General features: G+C 38.9%; 3 protein-coding genes across 11 annotated transcripts in view; 2 read left to right on the forward strand and 1 right to left on the reverse strand.

Moving 5' to 3' along the window:
• LOC6554042 (IDLSRF-like peptide) overlaps positions 1 to 10592 on the forward strand; it is a 36702-nt gene extending 26110 nt beyond the window's left edge. Inside the window, exons 3-5 of the mRNA XM_001979491.3 lie at positions 479 to 607; positions 4444 to 4642; positions 7472 to 10592. Coding sequence (XP_001979527.1) covers positions 479 to 607; positions 4444 to 4642; positions 7472 to 7619 — 476 coding nt within the window. The 3' untranslated portion in view covers positions 7620 to 10592. The remainder of the gene's footprint in view (positions 1 to 478; positions 608 to 4443; positions 4643 to 7471) is intronic.
• An 825-nt stretch (positions 10593 to 11417) lies between these two features.
• The window catches only part of LOC6553906 (dystrophin, isoforms A/C/F/G/H), a 136006-nt gene continuing 120169 nt past the window's right edge, over positions 11418 to 27254 (forward strand). For 2 of the 9 annotated variants that reach the window (XM_015154805.2, XM_015154797.2), the window contains exons 1-2: positions 13733 to 13942; positions 14791 to 15101. In XM_015154805.2, coding sequence (XP_015010291.1) covers positions 15080 to 15101 — 22 coding nt within the window. In that variant the 5' untranslated portion in view covers positions 13733 to 13942; positions 14791 to 15079. Of the gene's footprint in view, positions 11789 to 13731; positions 14093 to 14748; positions 15102 to 27254 lie in introns of those variants that run through there. The other 7 variants (XM_026978731.1, XM_026978757.1, XM_026978782.1 and 4 more) reach the window with 7 other exon arrangements.
• On the reverse strand, positions 12107 to 13323 carry LOC6554041 (succinate--CoA ligase [ADP/GDP-forming] subunit alpha, mitochondrial). The gene is made up of 2 exons (XM_026979069.1): positions 13305 to 13323; positions 12107 to 13236 (listed from the first exon to the last, which is right to left on the reverse strand). The coding sequence occupies exon 2, from the start codon at positions 13209 to 13211 to the stop codon at positions 12183 to 12185; it is 1029 nt and encodes a 342-aa protein (XP_026834870.1). The 5' UTR covers positions 13212 to 13236; positions 13305 to 13323; the 3' UTR covers positions 12107 to 12182.

The raw sequence follows: 27254 nt of genomic DNA on the forward strand, positions 1-27254 counted from the left end.
TGATTTTGAGCCATCAGTAAAATCAAAACTACAAATATTTATCTTTTAATATCAGTATTCACAACAGATGCAACAAATACGGCAAACAAGTTCAGCAAATAGATATATCTGTAAAAATTGATTTATCTGTGGATGTGAATGTATTGTTTAGTTTTAATTATTCAAATTGAAATATATAAAAAAGTTAATTAAAAAATCAATTATGGATTGTATTTTATTGTATTATCCACTCTGTGCATAGCAATTCTGTCAATTATTTTAACAATAACTTAATACGGTCAGTTGAACTAACTAATTCAGTTGGATTTAAAGCAGAAAATAAACAGGGATACAAATAAATAAATGCATACAACTAATGGTAAAATAATCCGCTTACACAGTCGAAGCCAATAAATATAGTGTTTTCACAGCTTTAAGCTTTTGATTTTACTTGCTTACCGACTGACACTCAGATTTATTTTTCATGTTCCGATTTCAGAAGCCTGTCATCCATATGAGCCCTTCAAGTGTCCCGGGGATGGTAATTGCATTTCCATCCAATATTTATGCGATGGTGCACCCGATTGCTCTGACGGATACGATGAGGATATGCGTCTGTGTACGGCGGGTAAGTCATGTTGCGGGTTGTGGCATATTGCCAGTTGAACTGTGATTCTAATTGAATGCCACCAGCTCAACAGCTCACCAGCTTTCCATTCATAATTCGCTTTGTCACGGCCATTGGGAGTTTCGCCTGCGAAATGAGCATTTGCGAAAAGGAACTCTGCCCAAATTAGCTTAAGAAGAAAATTTCAGGAAATGAGCAACCAAACTTGAAACATTCTGCTGCGCAAAGCCATGGCCAGAAATGGGTTTTTCAGCCAGAAGCGACACGAGAACTTTTCCATGGTCGTGTTGCATTCTAACATATTTTGTGCAGCTCGCTTCTCGCTGCCACCTAATCAAATTAGTCCAAGCTGCATCAAAGTTTCCGTACAAAATCTTAAAAACTTTCTCCGCTTCTTCGTTGTCCGTCAACTGAGGGCCAACTTGCAAGTGCAAGGGAAATGAGCTCCTTGTCAAAAAGCTAACGAATGCTCTGCCGCAAGAAGAAGAAGTTTTGAAAAGGGTCCTTAAATGAATATTGCTGTAATAATGAGCATAGTTTTAACTTTGCACTTTGTTAATTGCTTATTAATGGGTATTGTTGATTTAGAACCTAAAATAATATTTATACAGTCCCTCCATTGGTAATTGGTTCTGATTCGCTTCCTACTTTTTGCCATATCAACCACGTAGTAATTGCGTCAAATTGAAAAACAATTAAGGCAGAGCATTTATTTAAATTTCATAATCGATACAGGATGCTGCGCATGCACATGAAAAGTGAATTAAAAAGAACAAAAAGAGGACGAGTAATGACAGTGAAAGTTTTTATAGTTCCCCAAATTATGTCATGAATGGAGGTTTTAGCGTGATAAATTACAAAATTCGTTACGCAGGCACAGGCAAACAAAGGCCGCAAATTGGGCGGAAAACTTTACTTTACTTTACTTTACGGCGGAGAAAGAGATTTCCCACCCACCCGCTGCTCCCGCCGAAAACGGGAAATTCGAGACTTGAGGCCAAACAGCAAATTGTTGCTGCTAATTGCTGGCAATTCAGTTGGCTGAAAGTTGAGATACCCGCACATCCTCGCACTCCACCGCCCACTTTCCCCGCCCATTTTCCTTCTCTTTATCTTATCCTGCCAGTCCTGCACAATGGCATAAATTTTCGCCGTTTACCCGCCACTGTTCGGCTCGGGGAAAAAAACTATTTTCGACAACGAAATCATTTAGGAAGTGTCGGCTGCTTTGGCGCTGGCCTAAGTTATTGCTCCAACCTCGGCGGTCCTTGATAAATTATTCGCCTAGTTTCTCGCTATTATCCCCACGGCCTCCTCTTCTCCTGGGAAACTCCCCTTTGCTGGGCAGCCAGGCAACAGTTGGAAGACAAAAAGGTGCTTCGGGCCAGGTTCGTTGAGTGAGTGGGGTTTCCAGAATACTTTTAAGCCATCAAATGTTCTTCTCCTACTGACGAGAAAGAAAACTAAAATATCTTAGAATTTATAGAGGAAAATAATAGCCGCTTACCATTAAGTATCCTAAAATGATTTATTAAATGCACAGCTAAAAAGCATGTAACTTTAAAGCTCCGTAACACCTATTCTTTATGAACATATAATTTAAACCCATATTTGTAATTCCACAGCAATTTTCATTCAACCCTTCGTATTATGTTTTCATATATGCAAATTAAGAAAAATATATTTTTTAAGCCACTCACAGTCATCATTTGCTGACCGAAAAGGGCATGCAAATACAGAAAAAAGAGTTAAATTGCAATAAAAATGATTTGAAAAACTTTTAACACACTGCACTCGAACACCCTTGGGAAATTAACATATTTTTGCATATTTTTATCAGCCAAAGGCTGCGGAGAAAGTTTAAAAATGTGGGCCCATGGGTGGGGGAGCCTCTGAGCCCGAATGGCCACGTAGACTTAATCCAAACTGCTGATATTCATCGTCCGGAATATGTAACAAGTTAAAGGCAAACAACAAGCGACAATCCCAGCCCCCAGCTCCCAGCTCCCACAGCCACCCACCACCACCCATCCCCACCCGCCAATTGACTTTGTCCCCCGAGCAAAGAACACAATTCATGGAGACGTCAGAAAAATAAAGGGTTTTCCAGCGCTTTCGATTTAAAAATACCCAATAGTTCAGGAAAAGCTAAAGGTCACAGTAATTTTAATATGCCAACTATATGTCAGTTCATTATTACTAATTAGTTTTATTTTTTGTGATTTTAAAGCTAAAAAGCTCACAGAAACCAAAGTAGTTTTTGATTATAAAGGTAATTAATAGTTTTTCCAGCGACACATAATAAATTTAACTGTTTAAAAAGTCATTTAGGAAAACGCAGTAAAAACTAGGAATTATGCAATTAAGATTAGTTTAGAAGAGGGGCAGGAAAATGGAGAAAAACCTGGCCAAGGGTTTATTTTCGTCAGCTACCGCATGTGAAGCTTATTGCGCACATTAATCTTGATGTCAGTGAAACAAAAAAGCAACAGTCACCCCATAACTAAGGGGTATGAAAAGTGCGGAAACGGAAGGGGCAAAATGGGTTGCAAACGTCGCCATTTGCATAACAAATAAAGTCAGTAACTGTACCAACACACACACAGATCGAGCAGGATGCCCATCTGTGTAGATACAAACGTGTCCTTGCAGCCATTAAAAATGCCAGCATATGTGAGTGAGCGGGTTAAGGGAGCGGGCGAGGAAGGTGCACCAGTGGGTTAACAAGTGCAGTCAGTGGGCTAAAAAAGCGGCGCCAAGCGCCGTAAAGTCTGCCCTTTGTGCATGGCTGAATTGAGAGACTGGGTGAATGACTACCTGACTGACTGACTGACTGACTGACTGACTTACTGAGTGACCCATAAAGGTTGGCCGGAGCCAAGGAAAATACAAGTAAACACAAACAGAAATGGCGGTAGGAAAGAAATGTGAATAAATGGGGAAAACTTATTCAGCGGGAGCATGAAAACGAAATGGAATACATGCTCCTTTGTGCTGAGCAAGTGCCTCGAAGGGAAAGAATTCCCGCAAGTGGCTTTAGTCGGCAATGCAAAATAAGAGCTTCAGTTCTTCCAAAACTAAGCAGAGAGTTATTTGAATTTAATTTACAGGGTTTCAGGGAACTTCAGTTCAATTAAAGTATCTTCGAAATGTGTATGCAACTGAAAACGCCAAGTTGGCAGTAAAAACTTCAAAATATAAATCGCTCATCTTTACTAATAAATTAATTGGTTCTCTTCATGAACACATTTATATAGGTCCCTTTGAACTCCACGAACCAAAGTAGAGCAACAAAATCTGAGTCAAAATAAAAAGTTGATAACATTTTTATAGAGCTGCTCGTAAATGTGAGTTTTTATGGTTTCCTAAATATTTAAAAAGCTCCAGCATTGTCCGAACAAACCAAATCTCGCAGGACACTCCCCTTGAATAGTTGATTCCTGGGGAAGGACTCATTTGATATGCACGCGTGCGTTTAAAGTTGAGTGGAAAAGGGCAGCAGGTTCGCTATTAATATTAATGCCTAGGAAATTGTCAGGCGGTGAAAAAATAAAATAATAACCAACTATATGACGTGGGAAATTCAACTTTAATGACTTGTAAGTAAAAATGTTTCCCGCATTTATTAATCAGCCCAACTGTTTGTCTGCTTAATGAACAAAATCAATTTAAATGGGAATACATTATGAATGCAAATGCATTAAGCTGATAGTAAGCGAGGTGTTCCGTAGATTATTAATTACATTATGAGGCGGCGGGAGGGGGAGGGGGCCATCCCGAAAACTCTATTTAATTGCAACCAATAAAATTGCGTTTGTTTGCTTTATTAATTGCAGCCAAGCGGCCGCCGGTCGAGGAGACTGCATCCTTCCTCCAGAGCCTGATCGCCTCCCACGGACCCAATTACCTGGAAAAACTTTTCGGCAGCAAGGCACGTGATGCCCTTTCACCTCTCGGCGGAGTCGAGAAGGTCGCCATCGCCCTTAGTGAGTCGCAAACGATTGAGGACTTTGGTGCTGCCCTTCATCTAATGAGGTGAGTGGGGGCCCCTAACTTTCCACTTTCACTGCAGTTCGCACTTTCCGGAGTGCGTGCACTGGAAGAAAGCGGGAGAGAATTGGGTTAAGTAATATACATGGAAATAAAGCATTTTTCCAGGCATGAACAACGCTCAGCAGTTTAATTTTATATAACGTTTATACAAATAATAAAATCAACAAAGGAAATTCAAGGAGTGCAAGAGGAATGAAAATAATTAAACGGTTTAAAATTATGGAATTATATGATTATAGCTAAATTTAAATAGGGATTATAGGCAATGCCTCAGAATTTAATAAGAAATTATATGATTAAAGCGAAATTTAAATAGGGATTATAGGCATTGCCTCAGAATTTATTAAGGAATTATATGATTATAGCTAAATTTAAATAGGGATTATAGGCAATGTGTCAGAATTTGTTAAGGAAAACAGGATTTTATTAAATAGTTTGGAAAAAAAGGATAAGTTACAGCAAAAATGTAACGTTTCTCACGACAAATATTATTCTGAAATAGTTTTTCTGTGAATGACATGCTTTCGGCAAAAATGTCTGCACTTGAGTTTGTTTATTGTTTCGGCGCCACAGAACCGCAAGCGAAAATGTTTCCCTCTTTTGTCAGCTGCTTTTCAAGCACGAACCATAATTTTGGCCAGGTTCTAAGCTCATCCGAGCTGCATAAATAGTGAAAGCCGTTTAAGGAACTTTGGCTCTGCCAAGGGCTATTTTCGCTTTGTGGGGGAATCCTTTTATTCGACAGAAACTATATAGTGGAAGTCCAGAGGCCAGCCTTTGTCCTTGTCCTTGCCCCATGAATTATCTTTGCATCTGGGTGTGTGCTGGCCTTCGAGTCCCTTTTTCTCTGTTTATCTATTTTGTGGTTGCTGGAATAATAAAATTGTTCAGCTTGAAGCCGAGAACACACAACGTGCACAATAAGTGTCATGAAATTTTAAAATATGTATGCCATTTATATTCCTCCTTTTTCGGTTTTGTTTTATTAAGAACTGCTTTATGGCTTCACTGTTTTTCATAATATTTGCTTGGCTTGGCCTAAACAAACACAATATTTGTCTCTGCCTAATGAATTAAAACAGGAAATGGGGAAGAGCAGAACTCTCTTTTTGGATATGTGTTTTATAGTGATTTTATAAGAAGAAAATCATCGCTGGGTACATGGTCATACAATATGATTAGAATTGGAAATATATATTTAATTAGGAAAATTATAAACGGCGTGCCGTATATTTTCTTGGCCAAGTTAGTCAAGGAAATCCTTGATAACTCTCAGTTTTAACGCCTTTAACCCTGTCGATTTCGCCTTGTTAGGCCCAAACATGTGTTTCCAGCTTCTTTAATTACATTACCCTGTACACTGCCGGCACTCTGCTGCGAGCCTCATGCTACAATTTCCAAGAAAAACAAATAAAACATTTAATTAACAAAAAAAAACAACAAGCAAACGAGGCAGATGCCCCAATGTACACACAGCGAGGAGGAAAGAGTCAGACTCACTTTACGCGCACATAACATGAAAGAAGAATTTTCATTAAATTAGTACAACAAAACTAACCACAAAACTGGTATCCGCCAGGTGGGCTGGAGTGGCAATAATAATAATCATAAAACTGTGGGCCATGCAGACACACAGGATCTCGACCAGCGGCCCAGACAGAAGGACACGAAAATATTCCTCTTCACGCACACGTTGATAAATTAGCAAGACACAAAAATGCTGGAAATGGGGGCTGAATGAAATATAAGAGGGCATTGTTTGTCTCGCCTCGCTGGAAGTTTACACAATTTCATCAAGGCAATTAATCGCCCAAGTGTCATAATGTCACTCCACGTAGCTCAAGTCTCTATCCGAGAATTAGGAACCGGAGGGTCGGCATGGAGCTGAATGGATGTACTCGAACCACAAGACACGCACAAATGTTATTAATGCGTATTTTGCACTCGTACCCCACCGTCCTGACTGCACTGAAAGAAATTTCCAGGAAGTACTTCCCCTAAAATGGCAATTCACTTGTTGATGTACACCTTTAACATCGGGCTTGCATGTACATCAGTACTTAGCAACCAAGGGATTGTGCCTATGCACTAACTGTCATCAGCTTTAAAGTTATCAAGTGTCAGTGTACCCACTCACATTACTAATTATGCTGATGATAATGAAGTTTATCTAGCAGCCTAGCGCCTATGTGGGTATAGAAAGGAGCTAGCTGGCTGGGGTCAAAGGACACCCCGGGACACCGACCACGAACACAATAACCAACCTGCAGGGATTAATTAAGCAAAGCGTATAATTTGAGACCCACGGCAGCAAAGTTAAAACTTTTCCGTGTGTCCACGTGGTTTGTGCCTGTGGGCGAGTGCGCTGGTGGAGCTTGGCTCATTATTCAAGTTCACTGTGGGCCAAATGCTGGGAAAGTAGTTTCCAATTTGCTTGACCTCTTTCGGATATTTGTTAATTAACTGTGCCACTAAAAACGTAGTATTCAGCCACAATGTTTCCGAGAAAATAGGTAACTACAGTTTGTAGTTACTTGTCTTGTCTTGTAATTTAAGCCTTGAGTCTAAATATATGTGGTTATTATAATTATTACAACCTTTGAATAGAATAGAATAGAATAGAATTAGTATAGAACCACTAACCACGGTGAACTAATTTCCCTTGAACCCGCACACTTTTGCGAGCTGAAAACCATTTAGAGACTGCATTTCACACTACTAAGCCGTTTGGCAGGAAAACTTTTAGTTCTGCCATTTATCACAAGTAAGCTGCAAATTATGCCGTCTAATTCCGTCGCATCCCTTTTCCAGATCGGACTTGGAACACTTGCGCTCGGTTTTCATGGCGGTGGAGAACGGAGATCTCGGCATGCTGAAGTCGCTGGGAATCAAGGACTCGGAGTTGGGCGACGTGAAGTTCTTCTTGGAGAAGCTGGTGAACACCGGCTTCCTCGACTGAGTAGCGCCAGATCCGGCTTCTGGATTTTATTACGCACACGCACAGCCCATCAATCCTAATTTCTATTCGTATTTGGGCACGCCCTACGATAATTACAATTATTAAATGCGAATTACACCGAAACACACGTACCTACACTCATCGTCCCCAACAAAACAGCCATGAATGCCCCTCCATTTCAGCCAAAAGATATTTTCTCAAACTCTATTTTTGAGTATGATTTTGCTTTCGAAGACCCTTCTTAAACGATTTTTTAGGTTCATTTATTTAGTTTTCCAAACACTTTTATATAAAAACAAAAATCAAGCAACCAAAAACTAAAAAAAATTGCAAAAGACCACGAAAAAGCTACAAAAAAATAAAGGCGCGAAGAGGAAATACGCATACATACGCAAATAAATAAACAATTTCGATCACAAATCGGCTTCTATCTACCGAAAAGCAAATCGCTTTCTCCCAACTTTCTGCGCTCCTTCCTAGACTTTCTTTATGCGTTGCGGTTCTATCGCGAACTATGTTTATTTTGAGAAAATCTATGCGCAAACTTCAGAACATTGCAGAAAAACTTCATAAGAACTAGAAAAATAAAATGTGGAAGCAGGATCGTTTGGCAAACCCAAAGAAGAGAACGAAAAAAACCAATATAATTAAAAAAAGAAAATTTATCAATGTTTATATAGCGAACTTTTTCTGAAGCATATGTATGTACACAGATACTAAACATTTTTATTGATGTATATGTAAGTGTTTCAAGGCTTCTTAGATCCGTCACTAATGGTATTCACAACAAAAGTCCCTACGAACAATGTATGCAAATCCGAAACCGAGGCTATCAGTAAAGAACCTTCCAACCATTTTCTAACGTGCTATTCCAGTACACTTATCTTCTTTCGATAAACGTCTATTAATGATATACTATAAAATATGGAATACTTCTTTAGTTCTAGTCGGTAAAAGTAGCGAAAGCCCTGCAGCTTTTGTTGTTTCAAGTAGAAAAACTCTTTGATGTTTCAAATCAAATTAACTAACAAACTAAACACACGTCGTTATAGAAACTAAAATCTCTATGTCGAGCTACTGTGCAGCAGTGAAATGATTGGTTTTGAGTTGCATAATTCACGGAACGTTTTGTGTGTCTAAATATATCTATGAGAGATCTCAAGCTACATACTCAAACCACGTAATTATAAAGCCTAACCCTAATTTAAAAATAATACACACAACCTTACTCAATTTTCAGCATATATATATTTCTTAGAAGAAAAAACAAAAGCAGCTGTAACCAATGTGCGATTCTCCGTTTTCAGGTCCAGTTTCGATTTGCCAAAGAACTAAAACTGACCCAAACAATTTGGAATATTCTCTAAGCAAATCCTGAAACTGGCTCTCGAAATACAAAAACACATTACTACCTAGCCTAAGAATTCTCGAATTCAAATATTCTTCAAATGGAGCACGGAATTGTTGACCAGATAGTGTGGCAAGTAACTAAAACGAATAGGAAGCAGAGGAGAAATTAAGAACCCAATGTTAAAGGAAGATTCTTTAGATTAAACCGAAAAATAATGGAGTTATAAGTACCTTGAATTAGCTGATAGGTCGTACAACAACTACAGCAAAAGTAAACTATAATTATTTATTGAAATAAAAGAAAATCAGAAAGCAGAAAGCAGAAAAACAGAAAAACATTTTAATTACCTATATAGTCGTCTATTCAAAATATATTTACGAGTATATATTATTCGAATGAACTTAAACAAGTCAAGAGTAATATTAAAAGAATGATAATGAAAAGAAACTGATCCATTGAACTATATATATATATGAATATGATTAAAAGAGGATGTGAGGATATGCCCCATGTAAATAAAGAAGACAAACTACGAATTCCATAATCGATGCAAATGAAATGGAAACACAAAAAATAAAACCAACAAAGTGATAATTTGTTTTTTGGGTTCCATCAAAATACCTTCGCCTGTAAATTTTAAATAATTTAAATATCTACAAAAATGAAAACCAAAAAAAAAAAGTTTTTCTCTGTGAATATTTTTAAAAAATTTTAATATACTATTGCTATATACAAAACAGACATTTTCTAATTGTAAGCCACAGAACTTATATCGTATACATATCAGCAGAAATCTTGCAAAAGAAGAAACAAACTGTAAAAGTTAGAATTACACAAAAATCTATTAACACAAAATATATGCAACATATCAATTGAAAACATATCAAATATGAAGGCGAAAAGAAAGTTGAAATTGAATAACGTTAAGAATATTATATATAAATATATTTATGGCTAAACACACCAAAGACAATTTTGCACTTGATATTAGATTTTTCATTTCTCGTTAGTTTTGGTTCGTCTTTATTTCCAATTCCATTCAACAAAATTGTTACTTGTTTCAGGGTTTTAATACCAAAACTGACCCATTGAACTTTTAAAACGCTGAAACAATTTCACAATAGCCAATCTTCAAACAACTTTTTTATCAAAGAAACAAGCTTAATCAAATTTAATTTAAAAGTTATTTATGTTACACATTTAATTTAACATTTGTATTAGGTTGCTAGTCAATTTAGAAGCAAACAAAACCACCTAAAGTCACAAGAAATAGTTGAAATATATTTGAATGAAACGAGCAAACGAAACATATCAGTTACTGAAAAATTGTAGCAAACAAAATACGCCAGCAACAAGAGAGAAAGTACTCTTCAAAAATCAAACAAAAAAATGCTATATAAAACTATACGCAATACCAAAACACAATTAATGTTTGAATTAAATACAGTAAATTAAATCGAGTTTTATGAGAAAAACACCCTTCAACACAACGGAGTCTATGTGTAAATGCATTATAATTAGAATTGCAGAAAAACATACAAGCAGAGGCGAAACAAAATTTAAATAAAATTTTTAACATTCCAATGATGCTATTTCTTTGGTGTGCTGTTTTAAACAACAAACCATCAAGCGAGTTTTTATTAATGTAAAGGGGGTGTATTGTATATGGTTGAAGCTGTGTTAGAAAAATATTGGCAAGCTTATCTTATAAATTAATACTTATAAATGATTGCCAAGTACCAATTCGCGTTTTAAGATTTCTATCGCCGAATTTATTACCGACGCTATCAAATTTTTTTGAGGAATGGGAAATCTACAAACATTTTTCTTCCACATTTCCTTTCTCACCCCAAACCTTTACAAATTTAATGTACGGCTAATTAATTGGAGGAATTTCAGGCAGTTGACAGTCGTAAGCTATCGCAGTCCAAGTTATACACTGGTGATAAGATATATCCCCTCTCCCACTTGCACTCGCAACCATTAGGAACTCCCCTAAATACTTTCGCTGAGAAAGAGTGAGAGCGGAGATAGCACGCGCTCTCAGTGCAAATGTTTTTGTACCTGGTATTATTAAATATCTTATGGGTATACCAGACTATTTTATAATTACTATATACTATTTATAAATACATTTTGCAGTATATTCGTAATACTCGATTATTGGACAGTTAAAGGCGTTAGATTAGTCACAGATATGCTATCGTGTACATACACTTTTCAAGTTAGTGAGTAGTAATTCGATTTGGAAAAAACGCAACACTGCATTTAATCGAGGGTATAAAAGTGTAGGGTATCTGGTGCTCGAGAGGCTCGCTCCAAGATATCCCACTTGATATTCTAATCAGTCTGTAGATTTCTTTTGTTGTTTTTGATAGCCTTCGTAGTATTTGCTCTTGATTAGCTGAGAACACAGAACGGCGGTACACAACTGTCGACTCACCTTAGTCGTGTTTAAATTGGAAGCGCATGCGGTTGTCGGTGCTCTCGGTTCTCGATCCTCCATAATCGGTGGCTCCGGGTGCCATAAGTCCCCACGACTATCGTTACGCTTGACTGCACTTCCTGCAACCTGTGCCTTTCCCAAAAAGTAGATTCCCAGCAAACTGAATACCCAGTGAATATTCTGTGCTGCCGAAGAGTATGCAACAGTGGTGTCTATCAGATATCTAGTGATAATTGCAGTGATAGTAAATAAAAATGCATGATCCCAGCGACTACGACTCGGTTTACAGCGAGGAGGACTTCCTGGACACCGTCCGAGGAGCTGAAACTCCTCCGCTGATGGACTACGAGGAATTCCGAGTGAAGACAATGGGTGAGTCTGCTCTCCATTTTGGCCTTGGCCAAATTCTTTCTCGCTTATCTTGTATTTGCTGTAGGCTTATGGAAGCGAACCTTTTGTGATATGCGGCGCATGATAAAATGCCAGCCACTGCGGGGAAATCGTTTGCATTTAGAAAAGAAATTTTGCTAGATTTCAGTTTGGAAATATCTTAGGGTGTCAAATGAGCAATTTTGTAATCAAAACAAATCCCCAATCAATTGAATAATTGCCTTTTCTGGATGTTTCATTGTCATAACACTCCTAAAACATTGCTTATGTCGATCTGCACGAAATACACATTTGTACTGATGAATTTTTTAGATATTTTAGCAATTTAATGAGCACAAAATTAGTTTATTGGGACTAAGAAGCTATCCCGCTACTCCTACTTCTTGCCAGCCTGCGCCTTTTTTTCGTTCGGCTTGGGCACCAGTTTCAAACGGATCATTTCCTCCAGGAGCGTGGAGCCCAGGTGGCAGGGATTGGCGGTCATGCGAACTCCCACCTTCTCCAAGGCGGCCACCTTGTCCTTGGCCGCTCCCTTACCACCAGCAATGATGGCGCCGGCATGACCCATTCGGCGACCCGGAGGAGCAGTCTGTCCTGCGATGAAGCCAACTACTGGCTTGGCCTCGCAGCCTGTGTTTTTCTCCTTGAGAAAATCGGCGGCCTCTTCCTCGGCGGATCCGCCAATCTCTCCGATCATGACAATGCCCTTGATCTCCTTGTCGGAAAGAAATACCTTGAGGGCGTCTATGAAGCTGGTTCCGTTGAAGGGATCTCCGCCGAGGCCAACACAAAGAGCCTGACCCAATCCCACGTTGGTGGTCTGATGGACGGACTCGTAGGTCAAAGTTCCTGAACGCGAGACTATGCCCACCACTCCTCGCTTGTGAATATCTCCCGGCATTATGCCGATTTTGCACTGATCCGGGGAGATGATTCCCGGGCAGTTGGGTCCCAGCAGGCGGGATTTTTCCTGGCACTTCAGCATCTGCAATATACGAACCATGTCCACCTGGGGAATGCCCTCGGTGATGGCCACAATCAGGCCTATTTCACTCTCGATGGCCGAGCAAATTCCCTCGGCGGCGGATGGAGGTGGTATGAAGATCACGGTGGCATCTGGCTTCGCCTTCTCCACAGCTTCTGCCACTGATTTGAAAACCGGCTTGCCCAGATGCTCCGTACCGCCCTTTTTGGGATTCACGCCGCCAACTATATTGGTTCCGTACTTTATGGACTCCTCCGAGTGGAAAGTGGCCTGCTTGCCGGTGAATCCCTGCACCAGAACCTTTGTTTGCTTGTTGATCTTCAGGTTGCACACCGTCTTGCCATAGTCCGCCTTGCCACGCCTCAACACTTGGGGCGTAATCGCCCGCAGGAGCATCTTGCTTCCTCGATTTAGGGACATCTTTTGGGAATTAAGACTTGGATGTCTGGTGGAGTTGTTTTGGGCCGAAAAAGATTTCAATTTTTGGGGCCTGATTTGGAATAGAGTTCTTACCGAAACTATTGACCGTATGTCAGGCTTCAACTGTGCAAATATTAGGGGCGTTTGGAACAAGGCTTGCTGTGTTTTTAATGGTTATGGATAAAAATTGAAAATCCCTAGTTGGTAGTTTCCGCACCAAGAATCTGTTACCGGTGGTTGGCGTCTGTTTTTATGGCAACTTTAAGATCCTATAATTCAAAAACCTTGCTGAAGGGAATTCGTTTGTGGCAAGATTCGGTATCAACCATTTTTTTTTTTTTTTTGCTTCCATCAAGTATTATTTTATTTATATTAAAAATGAAAAATAAGCCCACTGTGCTCAGCCCTTCAATTAATTCCGATTTGATTTTAATTGAAATTCAATGCTCTGCCCTTAGCTCTCTCTCTCACTCTCTCTCTGGCTCTCTGAGCGCGAAACAGCTGGACTGAAACACGCGCTTTAAATAGTTGGGCTGCAAGCCGTTCCAATAAGATCATCGTTCACAGAGAGAAAACGATCGCGTTTCAGATCGCTCTTTGACTTCGAAGTGTAAAGAAACGCGTCGGAAAAACGACATGAAGTTACTGGTTTTTTTGTGCGCGCCGTCGTTTTAAGCCGAGAAGAAAAAGTAACAAAAGAAGCAGCAAGGGAAAATTAAAATTGGCTGCAAGTGCGTGTTTTGAAAGTTTAATAACCAAGGGTTAAACGAAGTTAGTTAATTGAAAAAGGCACAGAAAGTAGTTACCGAAAATGAAAAGATAATGGGAAAGAGCGAAAAAAAAGCTGACGCAAGTTCAAGGTGTTGAGTTTGTGCGCGTGTGTGAGTGTACCACAAGTTGTTTGTGAAAATGCGGAGAAATAATAAAAACCCAAAGGAATTTCTACAGCAAAGTGCATGAAATCGCATTTAGAGTGCCAAACTTGGGATTTTGCCTTGAATTTAATGGGCTTCTAGAGGCTTTAACTCTTTTTTTCCAACAAGCACACACATACACACATTCTTGATTCTTTGACTCACAAATTACCCACGATAGCAACAACAAAAGTGTTGCTGTTTCACTTGCCACAAGTCCCATTTCTGGTTTTCGCTTTTATGCCGCCTGTTCCGTAATTTCCAGCGTTCCCCGTTAACCGGTGTTTGCTTTTTGAAGAGCGCGAGAGCGGAGAGAGATAAAGAGAGATATGGGACTGAGAAATTGATAAAGAAAATGGGAAAAGGTAAATAAAACAATCAAATTGGTAAACAACGCAGCTTGTTAAAATTACAAATGGCAGGCAAACAAACACAAAAACTCATTAAAAGCAGAGGAAAACCTAACGGTAGTTTCGTGACTCCTGCTCACTTCCTCTCTCTCTCTCTGCCTCCTCCTTCTCCATGCTTTCTTCTGTTTATTTTGCCGTTGCGCATGCGCAAAAGATATTTGTTTCTTGGTGGGAAAGTCAACATAAAGTCTAATAAGAAAACAAACAACACAGGTGTCACCTTTAGTTTTCGACATTCTGCAATTGTGATTTTAGGTCTTTGTAGAATTCTTGGCACACCTTCGATTTTTAGTAATTAACGCGAAATATTGCGAAACGAAGCGGTAAAGAAAACAAAATGGTGCGAAAGTGGTAACAAACGAAATGCGAAGCATATCAATCAAAACGAAATAAATAACCCGAATTGTGTCCATGTGATTCAACGATTTTATGATTCGATTCGATACGACCTTGAGAAGCATAGGTTTTATGTTGGTGATTTTGACTTTTATCGAAACGAAACCAATTCGCTACTGGGATTAGGCGAACTAGGGATTATACGACTATGGAACCCGGAATTTTAATTGGTAAGATTGTGAATACATATTTCGGAATGTTTTACAGAATGTGGATACAAAAAATTATTACTATCTTGAAAGCATCTTTTAAAGGGGTAAAAATACATGAAAAAGGGAAATACTTTTATAGGAAACCTATTATTCATCAATATTCATGCAAGATTAAATAAATCAATTTTTACAATTTTTTTTTATTCAAATTCTACAAGTGGTCGTTTAGGTTTATTTGTAATTTTCTTTATATTTTGAGATATTTTGAGTTCGGCTATATAAATGTTATGTTAAGCTAGCTTTGCATATATTTTACGGCTGTAAAATGAAGCCGAAAGTCGTTTCAAAAGTATTCAGTATGCATTTATTCCCACACATGCTCAGAGATAATTTCAGAAAACTCCACAGATGATCCAACTGCACCCCTCCTCAAAAATTAACCCCATTGGGGAAGGGCAATTATTTCGAGGGCTCAGAACTCGTGCCCCCATTTCACATTGCTGAAACAATTTCCATGCTTTCTTCGCTCGCAAGAGCGACTTAAAAACTGAGACAAACAGACGACCACATGTTGCTGGTAGTCAGAGAAAAATATGCCCGCACTGGAAGAAATTGGTGAGATCTACAGAAGATGTGCGAGCTAGAATGAATTTGAATTTATAAAGCAATCGATGGAGGAAGTCAGCTAGTTACAGTAAATACTTCCAAGATGTGTCAATAATAATGCTGTCTGAACTCAAAAACACGATAAAAGTCAAAGATGTTTTCTCCCAGTGTCCGATAACAACAAAGTGATGGCACACACCCCATTCAGAACCACAGATATATCGCTGTAACTCATTTGGTTAAGCATTTAATGATCAAGCGAATGCAAAGTCGGCCGAGTTCCGAGGGGACTGGTGGAAAAGCGAGTGGGGAGCGAGGGCGTGGCAGCTAATGAGCTCCCAACCGCCGGAAGGGGGGTGGTGGGTGGAAAAACGGGGGAGGGGGCTCTGCTCGGTTGTAATTGAGACTCGGTTTAGATACGAACCGCACCAATTTGTGCGAGAAATCTAATGTGAGTGGGTTGCTACAATAGCCGTCGGCGAACATACTGAGGGTATATTGTATTCGTTACAAATAATAATAATAGGGCAGACTTGTAATATTTGGGGAACTGAAATAGGCAGCTTTAACTTGAAAGCTCAAATCGATATGATTTTTGCAATGCATCAATAAGTTAAAAATAAGAAACTAATTCAAAACTTTCTTGTTGATTGACCCAAACAAGCATATGAAATGAAATTACAAATAATTCTATTTCCATTCTTAATCTAGAACAAGAATAATCTGCGGGTCTTAAAGTAAAGCATTCAACAGTTTTCGAAATCCAATTGGCATTAGGCGTATCCATGACTGTCGCTGGTTTGTCTGCGGCTTAAAACCGGCAAAGCCACCAGTTCGGATCGAAATCCACTCGACCAGCTGGGCTTGGAATGCGACAAAGTGCGCATTTGCATTTGGCCACATGTGTCGGTTTTGGTTGATTTTTTGAATTTTGTATATTTCAGCTTGGAATTGCTTTCTGGGTTGTGGAGCACACATTTCCAACACCAATGCAAGTCTTTCCAAGTAACACAGACACACGGAGTCAGAAATGCGCACGCCCGTAAAAAATTACTCCAACTACAGTTTGCAATTTGTTATTCCTGCTATTTTGCTCTTTTTTTGGTTAATGGGTTTCCATTTGTTTATTGCTTGATTGGATTTTGTAGCAAAGTTGGGGGTAGACGGCGCTTATCTGGTAGGTGCAATCTGTGGGGGAGTTTTGGGGTTAAAGGGACAAGTTGATTTGCTGTTTTGAAGGCTAATCCAACAAACTTAGCTTATGTATAACCTCTTGTTCAAGATTTATGGTTATTTACAATTTTAATGTGATAAAATTGACTTCTTTAACCCGTAATATATAATAAAATATCTAGAACTTATAAATAATTAGACAACATGAAACCACGTGCGATGGCAACTAGCAGCAACGTTTTCAAGAACAATTAGGCCGATAAAAACTCCACTCAAGTAATTGAAATTCCTCAAATAGAGACTGCCTATCTGAAATGGATCTCGCTGTTTTCTTGCGCGAAAGAGCGCCAATAATTCCCATTCCCATTCAATTATTGTTTGGGCCATCAATCTATACGCCCCACAAAATAGCAGCCACGCCCCATGCGATCTTGAGTCTGAAACTGCCCACCCGCTGAAAATCGAATAATAAATTCAATTCATAACTCAAACTGTCTTATCATTGATCGATGTTGCGTGCCACTGAAGGATCGGGGGAACAATCGCTGATGTACACATTTAGCTGGATATATTTTATGAAAAGAGAAAGGGCGCCAAGTTACAAAATGCGAGAGGTTTGTGCAGTTGGATAACTACATATAAGTATATGCAGTATATTGATATGTCAAAATGGTAAACGATCAGTTGCAGTCGATGATTTTTAACGCCTCAACGGGCTTAAGCCGGGTGTAAAAAGATGGGAATAGTTGGTGAAAGGAGGGTGAAGGGGTGACCAACTTTTGGCCAAGTAAGTTGGCCAGCATTTCACTCGCAATCAATCTCTGCCTTCCCTGCCTTCTGTTTTTGTTTCTGCATTGGTTCGCTTCTCGATTTTTACCTTATTGGTTGGGAAAACTTTCTAATTAGCTACCGTCCGTCGTCTCAGCCCGATATTGTTATTGTTAATGCCAGCGCGGGCCAGCAATGGCAAAATATTGATTAAAGCCGGTCGACAGTTTGTGCCATGTTTATTTTTAGTTGCGTATAGCTACATACATACCTACATTGTTTGTCTACAGCGACGACTTGTCGTTTTTCGAGGTGCTTGTCTAGTGTTTAACAGACTGCCTCGAGTGCACCTGAGCGGACGGTGCGTTTCGCAACTGTAAGTCGCTGGCAGAGGTGAGTCTTATGCTTACAGCATAATCTAAACTTATCAGTGGATATGATAGCGAATAAGGGCACATGGCGCCAGAGATAAATATATTAGCAAGTTGAATGAGTGCAACGAGCTAGCATTTGAATTTTAAACAATCATTGAGTTACGTTGGTAAAGAAGTTAATCAATTATTGTAACGTATAAACATATTTGTCACTTATGTCTTAAGTTTTAGACCCATTTCAGTATTTATATTATAGCTATCTGCACTTGTTTAGCCAAGTTAATATATTTATCTGCGGCAGTTTTGTTCGTCTTGAATGTCAGTTTCAGCCAATTGAGTGAACTTTTGTGTGGCATCGTTCAGTTAAGCTCTCCTTAAATGTTATTGGGGGATGCGTGAATTGTGTATCCACTGGCAAGTAAATAAATCGCCAAGCCCATAACTGATAAACAAACTTTTGAGCGAGTGCCTATCGCGGTCCATCTGCCAGGGAATTCAATTAAAAAGCCTCCAGGAACAAGAACAACAAACAGCCCCACATAATTGACATGAATTACAAACTATCTGTATTTCCCACACGAGAGTGTGTACACGGCCTGCCATTATGTGTCCAATAATTTCCACCAGCGAATCGCTACATATGTATAAGTAAATAACACATGACTCGATTGCTGCCAATTCTCACGCTTTCAAGGGCGGGGAAAGTTGGGATGTATATACGGATACTTATGCCATATCAATTATGCCGGAACCAAGGGCCACAGGCCCTTCAGCTCACATAATGTTCATAAAAATAACAGCGAAGCCATCTCGTTTGAAGTGGCGAAAGTGCCAGGAAAGAGGCAAAACCAGGAGCCAGGATCAAGTGCTCAAAGCAATTGAATGGGCATTTGAGTAAAGTGAGCTTTAATAAGCCCTGGGAGAAACAGGCCGTGATGTAAGGTAAAACGAGTACCTGCAACCATTTTAAATTACAGTAAAAGTTCCCTAAGGCGAACGTTTGCTGCTCATACGATACGTTCAAAGGACTTTAATTTGTTTCAAGAACTACAAAGTGGAAAGTAAATGAACTTAAAAATGGGAGGACTGCACAGGAACTTTTAAATTTGGTAAATGTGAATAAAGGAAAATACTTTGCAAACTTTTGGCCACAACTTGGCTAAATTTCGGGAATTGTTTGTAGCGCAGTTCTTACACAAGTTTGGGTAATTCTAAATTTAATTAAGTATACACTTGGAAGCACTTGCACACTATTAATGACTAATAATTTCAAAAAGGTCCGTTACAAATTTTAATCTTACAAACGTTAAGTTTTTTTATGTGCTGATAGCAAAAACAATTTATAAGTGAATTTATAACGAATTTATAAATCCCAAAAGAAAAGAAAACTTAGTAAGAAACGAGGGAGAACTGTGTAGTCGAGTATCGAATATCAGATACCTGTTACTTAGCTGTTTAAAATATATTTACATTATATGGTCGGAAACGCTTTCTTATAACTATTACACACTTTTCACTAATCTAGTAGACTTGATATTAAAATACGATCACCACATGGGAGGCTTACGTAGTATGCATCTGTCGATACACCTTCAAACATCTTCAAATCCATTAGCAAATCTGTTCTTCCATGACGGTGTAAATATTTTTAAAGCACTGAGGCCGAGTTAAGAACCAGTTTAAGCTCTAAACAATAATCACCACGGGGAATTGAGAAATTTGTCAACCAAAGTGATGATGATGGCGATGATGACGATGCAGCCTTGTCGTTGCTGCTTGACTTGCAATTAATGTATGAATGAATGAATTTCGCGATAAGTAAATTCAATTATCCGTAACACTAATGAATGCGTAAAATGTAAGCAGCGAACGGCAGCCAAACCGGTGGCGGTTAAGTGATTTTGTAATCAATTTTAAAGCACCGTCAGACAGAAAGACAGACAATCGCAAGAGTGGACAGTCAGCAAACGAGCAAGTGGGCCAAAAAAAATAAAAACTTAATAAGGCGCTAAGCGATTTTAGTGTGGGCCGTTTGGCTAAGATATGACTAAATAATTCATAAATATTTATAGATAAGTGACGGCCAGTGGCCAGAGTGTTGTGTGAGTAGGTAACAAGTGTGGCCTATAGGAAAAAAGAGAAACGGGATTAGGAAAATATCGATTTATTTTCAACACATTCGGAAAATGTGCCAGTAAACTTCATAAGCTTAATCCCATTGAATTAAGGTTATAATATGAAGTTGACTGGAATGCGGGTTTTAGTAAAGCGTTTTAGAGTACACATTTTTACACATTTTTAAGCTATTAATGAATTCTGAACGCTGGCACTTTGTAATCTCATTATATACTCATGCTTATAAATATCTATGTTAAATAAAAAAAACGCATCTTTAAAATGTATTTAATATATACTTTAAGATTCAACTGCACTTAAACTGCACTTTTACCCTAATAACTGGTTTAATATGCACCATGACACCATTGCAGCCAACTGATACTTTATTATTTAAATTTTGAACTTTGCGTAATTAACGCCCGTAAGCATTTTGACCATCCGGCTATAACCGACGAAAGTGTTGACCGAAATGCGCCAAAACAAAAACAACTTCGAGCTGCGAAATAATAGGAACAACAAAAATGAATTAAAACTTCCGCTTGCAGTTCGGTATCTACAAAAAAACAGCTACAAGAGTTGAGGAGGCGGACATTGCAAGTGGAAAATGGGGGTGATGTTGGGGGTATCGCAGACATGACCAGGTTTTGTTATTTTTCGTGTTGTTGGGTCTCCCACATTGATAAAGCCTTTGAAAAGAAACTCGCTCTTAAAGTGTCGGACATGCTGGTGTCTGCTAGCGGCATTTTCTTGCTCGAAACGGGTTTTCCCAGGCTTTTCCCCTGCTTCGACATTCCTCTCTACCACATATACATATACTCATACATATATTCACTGCGGACGTTTTGGGCCATTGAAAATGCACTTCGGGTTATTCTAATTTATGCGGGCTAAAGGTGGCCCAAATGTTTGCTCGAATGATGCATTTACTTTCGAGTTTCAGGGCTTAAATTGTGACTTAATTTGGAGTCAGTGTTTGTAGAACCTGTAAACAGGTCGTCGAAGGGGAGTCAAATATATAAATAAACAAAATGATTGGCGCCATGTGATCAACTTATTGTTAAGTGGTTGGGCTATATTTGTATTTATTTTGTCTGATATAATTTCCTTCATTTCATAAAGATGACTTGATTTTAACACGACTTTCGATAACACGAAAAAAAACGGTTCAAAGCACCGAAAGAATATATTTTCCGTGGAAATTAAGGACAACCAATTTGTATCGTATCTAAAAATAGCATAAGTAATTCTACTCGCCCCAATTTGCTGAACTATTTCTATGAAAAAGTTTGCCAATCAACCGATTGAATAAAACATTTTGCACTTGAAATTACCAATTGGTTTCCCTTCAATTCCGCCAAAACCCAATTTGCGCACATAACAATGACGCAAAAGCTGTTCAAATAAAATATGTACATATATACATATGTTTTGCTGAAAAAACGCCAAATAAAAAGCAATTCAAAAAATTAAGCGAAAAGCTCTAGAGAGTATAGTATGAACCGAACCTCCGATCGAAATGCACGTCACATGCAATTGAATTGTCGTAAGAAGTCACGTTCCCAGCCATACAGAAGTTACTCGAACTCAGCTCAATGGCACAGATACAAACCACTGCCGGGAAATTGATCGAAAATTTGTAGCTGCCAATGGAATTTAGACTTTTCTGCTTGCTATATCTCCATTTCCCATATGGCCTGTAAAGCAAAGTAATTACATGGCCTCCCTTCAGCGCGTAAAGAAAGCTGAAATTTCTATTATAAAGTCATGACAACAGAAGTTCAGCCAACCGTGGGGAGATTATAGAAAATTTTGTGAGTGCGGGGATTGGCTCCGAAATAAAAAGCACTGAACCGGAGGCAAATTCCTTCAAATATGTAACTTATTTAATTCCTCATTCTGGTTACATTTCGTACATAGTTCAATATTTGCACTATTCAAGTTGTTAGCCAATTGTAAAACCCAGTTTACAAGTATTGCTCATAGGAACCCTTTAAATTATCCATTGATATGTGCAAGAGCTTAGTTTTTAAGCCGAGATTTGGAAATAAAATCCCACATAAATACCCTTTGAGATCCGAGTGAGCTATTTCCAGCTCTTATATTTAAATCACATACCAATATGAAAGCACATTGAAATTCCCCTTGAAAGTACTAGCCCACCCATTTGAGTGCTCAGCCGAACGGAACGCTTGCCCCTTAATTTTCCACCCAAATGCGTTACGTATTGTCTGCCTGTATAACTATATGGTTATGTACGTGCTGTTCCTCCCATTTCGAGACTGATAAGAGGTAGAAACTATTGCGCGGCTTATCAATTTCGTGGCCATGCACGAGAGTTCCTTCACCTCCTCCAACTTGCCCGACACACATGCCGGGAAAACAAATAAATATTTGCTCAATGGCGCTATAGTTAGTGGCACATTGGTATACTCCGATGCGTGCTGGTGCTGTCTGTTGACCCACAATAAATGAGGGATCGAGGCACTCATATGCCGGCACAAGCCAAACGGGCTTCCAATAATAAACAAACCGCGAGAAGTTGAGGGCAGACTAGTTCCCAATCCCCCAATCCCCCAATCTCCATCGTTTTCGGTTTGCTTTGTTTATACATATAATTTTTGTTTTCATTTCATACGATGCGGGTCACGCTTTGCCAGAATAACCAATATGCCATGAAAAATGATTCGGAAAAGATTACAATGAGATAGCTCGAAACGGGGAAGAACTTTCCTTAAACCAAAAGGGGTTCAATTACTAATAAATTCTAATTGTGTAATTAAAAATAAAGTAAAGAGAAGTCTATATTGCTTGCTTACATATTTTATTTCACTGTATTTCCCACAAAAACTTTAATTATAGGCTGTCATTAATTTAATTAAACAGGCAGACTTGAAAAAGTAATAAAAAGTAAAATATGCCGAACAAACGTCCTTGAAAGGCACCTCAAATTTTAAAAGTGAGCTCCCAAATAGCCATTTGAATTCAATCAAGTTTTTCCCACTTCTGCCCAATCACTTTATTGCCCATAAATTTGTCTACCGTAGGCAGCGCTCCCCAAATTGCGAACTTCACTTGATATTTCAGCGGACTGTCAATAAATCAACGAAATTGTTCCACAAACTTTTCACACTCCATGTAGCAACTTTCGCACAGCATTTAAAAACATTTCGGCTTACAATGGAGCTGCCGAAGGAATAATGCCATAATCTAACTTTATATCCGACTTTATATCATGACAGGAAAATCGCGTAAGAGACAAAACGACTGGCAATCGATATTTGTCGCTTAACGGCTTGCACATCAAACAATTTGGCTCGGCTCCTCGCGATTTACATATTGGACCAGGCTCACAAACAAAAGCTATAAAATTTCAATTTATTGCTTTATAATTGAAGGCAATAAATGTTTGTAAGAGCAGCAGGCTTGTGGGCGTTTGCGGGTGTGAATTAAACGGTGGGGGCTGTGGTGTGCCAGACGAACAGAGAAAGACAAACTGTAATGACATCAGTATGTCATTCAGACAGTTGATCCATTGAACGCAATTCCATTGAATTGAATTCGAGTCAGCACACAATATTTCTGTTTTGCTTGGTTTTTCAATTTGCAATAAATTTGCTACAATAACTTACTACATTGAAAATCATCGGCGGGGGGCAGGGATGGAAAACAATGGGGGAAAACCTAAAACAGAAATCGACAAAAATGTGAATTGCTAATTTTGTTGATTGTTTTGCATTCCAAGGTTATCATTGGCTGCCTTGTGTCATAAATATTAGAAATAAATTTGTTTTGCATGCTTCTACTCATTTAGCTTGGCAGAGTTGTATTAATATTAATATAAACTCTATCTCGAAACATTCGTCAGCCATCTACATTCGAAATTTCATTAAACTCTTCACAACTTAAACCAAATCATTTCCCCTTCATAAAGTCGTAACAAAAGTTTTAAAAACTTTCCAGCAAGAAAAAGTAATAAATATCATTTGACTTTTAGTTGCCTTAAGTTTCATCAATGAATTCAGTTGAATTGTTTTGCTTCCCATTGAAAAGGAGCAAACAGTCAATAAAAGAACAACAAATTAACTAAGGTTTGGCAAGCCGATACTTCAAAATACTCTTAGTATTTATATATTTGAAAAGAAAAAACACTTTCTGATCAAAAGTAAATGCAAAATTGTAAATTGCAAAAAATCTGGTGTATACCAAATTAAAATACTTTATAAACAAAATCAACGAAGTTACTTTGTTTGCTTTTTTTTCGTTAATCACAATGACAGCTGTGTGATATATGTATTATATATTATATATTATATGATATATTATATATAGATATTACTGACCTGCAATTAAAAGAAGACTTTTGAGAGTGTTTTGTGCAGATCGCTTTAAAACTGAGAGACCAACCAAGTTGCCTGGAAAGTACATGGCTATATCGAATCACCTGTTGATCAGGAAAATATATCTACTCTATGGTCATGAGAATACTGCAAGCTTCTGACTGAAATCAGTATGCCGTCTGCAAGGGTATAACAGGTCTGAAAAACAACAGTAGCGGTAGGCAAGACTTTGGATTACCCAGCTATGAAAGAGTTTTCCGTGGAAAACAATTTGCAAACAACTTTGGCAAAACAAACAGCACACCGAACGATACTGCCTAATAACAGACACTGGGCCAACTGTTCGTCGGCGGATTGGCATTATGGATTATGGGAGTGGTCATCAGCACATATTCAGAAATACACTTCCGGGTAAACAAAAAGAAATGCTAAAACTGCACTTCCAATTTGAACTCGAGGGGTTTGGCGAGGGGACTCCAAAGAAATTGCAGTAATTGACACTGAAAATGTGGCTGCCGTTCGGAGCTGGCAATGTTGATGGCTACGATGATGCTGCTGGCAAAGCTGATGATGTAGCAGTTATCTATGGAGTAGCAAAATATATGTAATTGCCACCGACCAGGGGCGCCCATGAAGGGGTTTGTATGAAAGGCAGAATAAATGGAATGGTGTTTGGTACACTAAAGTGGGGCATTTCCTATATGCGTTGCCCATTTTCAAACACCTCTGAATGTATTCACATACTCGTATGTTAAATTCGCATTTGCATTTATTGAAGGTATAAAGCTGTCAGAAAGTAAATCACCAAATGTTTTCCATCCTGAATAAAGGATTATTCTAGCATTTACACACGTGATCTTTGTGATTTTTGTGCCAGCTGACATTTTTAGATAGTTTCGCATGCATATTTGGACATTAATTAAGTACAAATTTTGATCTTAGCTCACTATATTATGAATTCGATTTAGGAATACACCTACAAGTTTTTGTGATACGCCACTGCCATCTCAGCATAGCCACTTGCAAGTGTACCAGTTCAATTTGCTTGGCCCAGCCTCGACACTTGAGAGAGTGTGTAGTTAATGAATGCAAAGAGTCTAAAGCTCAATTAATGAAATTTCATTTAATTACCAGCGGGTGGCAGTCGAAATTGGCCGGGGATGGAGACAAGTTGTCCCTCGGAGAATTCGCAGGGAATTCGCCATCTCTGCTGAATGACTGGCGGCAATCGTACGTGCGGCATCGTCAAGGACCATTAAAACTAGGCTCAGTTTTGCTGGGTCCTGCGCCTTGGTGCCCATTTTACAGTTGGCCTCATTTGTGGGTCACATGCAACAGTTTGGCCCAACCAGGCGGCAGCATCGTGACTTGCCACATCGATCAATATTGTGTGCTGCGTTTCTACTGCTCGGCAATTAGTCTTCGGGGAGGAGGCTCTGGCTCTGGCTCTGGCTCTGGCTCTAGCTGTCCTTCATTTATATGGCAATTAAATTCCGCATTGAGACCGGGTGCGACTATGCGAGGCTCGAGTGCCTCCCAGTGTCTTCGCCGCAGGCCTTCTATTCCCATTTGCCACACTGACTAAGATGAGATGAGTTATGTCCTCCGGAATGGGATGTCCATGTTTGTGCGAGAGTGTTTCTCTTTGAATTGGTAATGAGATGTTTGAGTCGGCACTTGAAGTTCCCAGCAGTTGAATATAAACAAGACCGGTTTACCCAATAAGTAATATAAATCATGAGATGCCTTGCGAAATGCTTGCTATAAATTAACAAGATTTATTTAAGAGTTATCTAAGTAGTGCGTAAGATTTTTCGTAAATATCTTATTTTTAGCATCAAAGCTGTAGAATAAGCTCACTTGATAAACTACTTTGGGATCGCTTAAAGCTGGAACTTACACTTTTTATGAACCTGAAAGCCGCTCTCAGTGGGTTACACATGTATAGTAAGTTGTAATTAGCTTAAGTCGCCACACACTTTGAGTTTTGCCTCATCACCGCGTCGAAAACCGATTAGAACAAGTTAATTACAGTAATCTGCTCGGAAAGTTGTTCACAGCGTGACATAGTTGAGTTTTGTGTACATTCCGTGAGTTGTCTAGATTTCCAAAGGCCAGTTCACCTGTCAACTTGCGCATAATGTAGAAAAAGCCAGTCAAATCAAGTCCAGCATTGCCGTAATTACTCACCGCCGAAACCAACAAAAATCGATCACTAATTCCACGCAAGCCGCCGCCAATTCATATTATTGTCCGTCCAAGTCGGCCATCAATCAGATACTTCTTTCGAGCAGCGATGCAAATCGCTTTCGACCAGAATGAGCTGCGGTTTCGCACAAAACTGACAAATGACGCACACAATAGGTGGTATATCATAGTCGTGCACTTCGAGAAAGTGCACTTTGCTTGATGAGCACTAGATGTACAGAACCTCGATTCTTTTAGCATCTTTTAGTATCTTTTGCAAGTGGAATTATTTTATTTTTTGAAACAAGTATTGTATTTATATTCAATGAATATTTCAAAGGCGCAAGCTCTATGGCTTAAAGTAATAACGAGTAATCTGTGATTAGTTCGAGTTTTTTTCTGGCTTTAAGATTCTTTTCTGTGTACTTCGTACTTAAATGCTGACTGACTTTCGACTCTCAGCGATCGAGTTGGAAAACTGCAAGCGACGTCTCCGCTAATTGATTTTGAGCGAGTGATTTGGCACGTTTGGCTGCAGTTCATTAGCAAAGTTGGACTGCACCGAGTTGCGTTTTTGGGTTGGGCCCTTGCGATAGACAAGACTCGAG

Source organism: Drosophila erecta, unplaced genomic scaffold (assembly GCF_003286155.1).
Source record: "Drosophila erecta strain 14021-0224.00,06,07 unplaced genomic scaffold, DereRS2 tig00000000-arrow-pilon, whole genome shotgun sequence".
NCBI lineage: Eukaryota > Metazoa > Arthropoda > Insecta > Diptera > Drosophilidae > Drosophila > Drosophila erecta.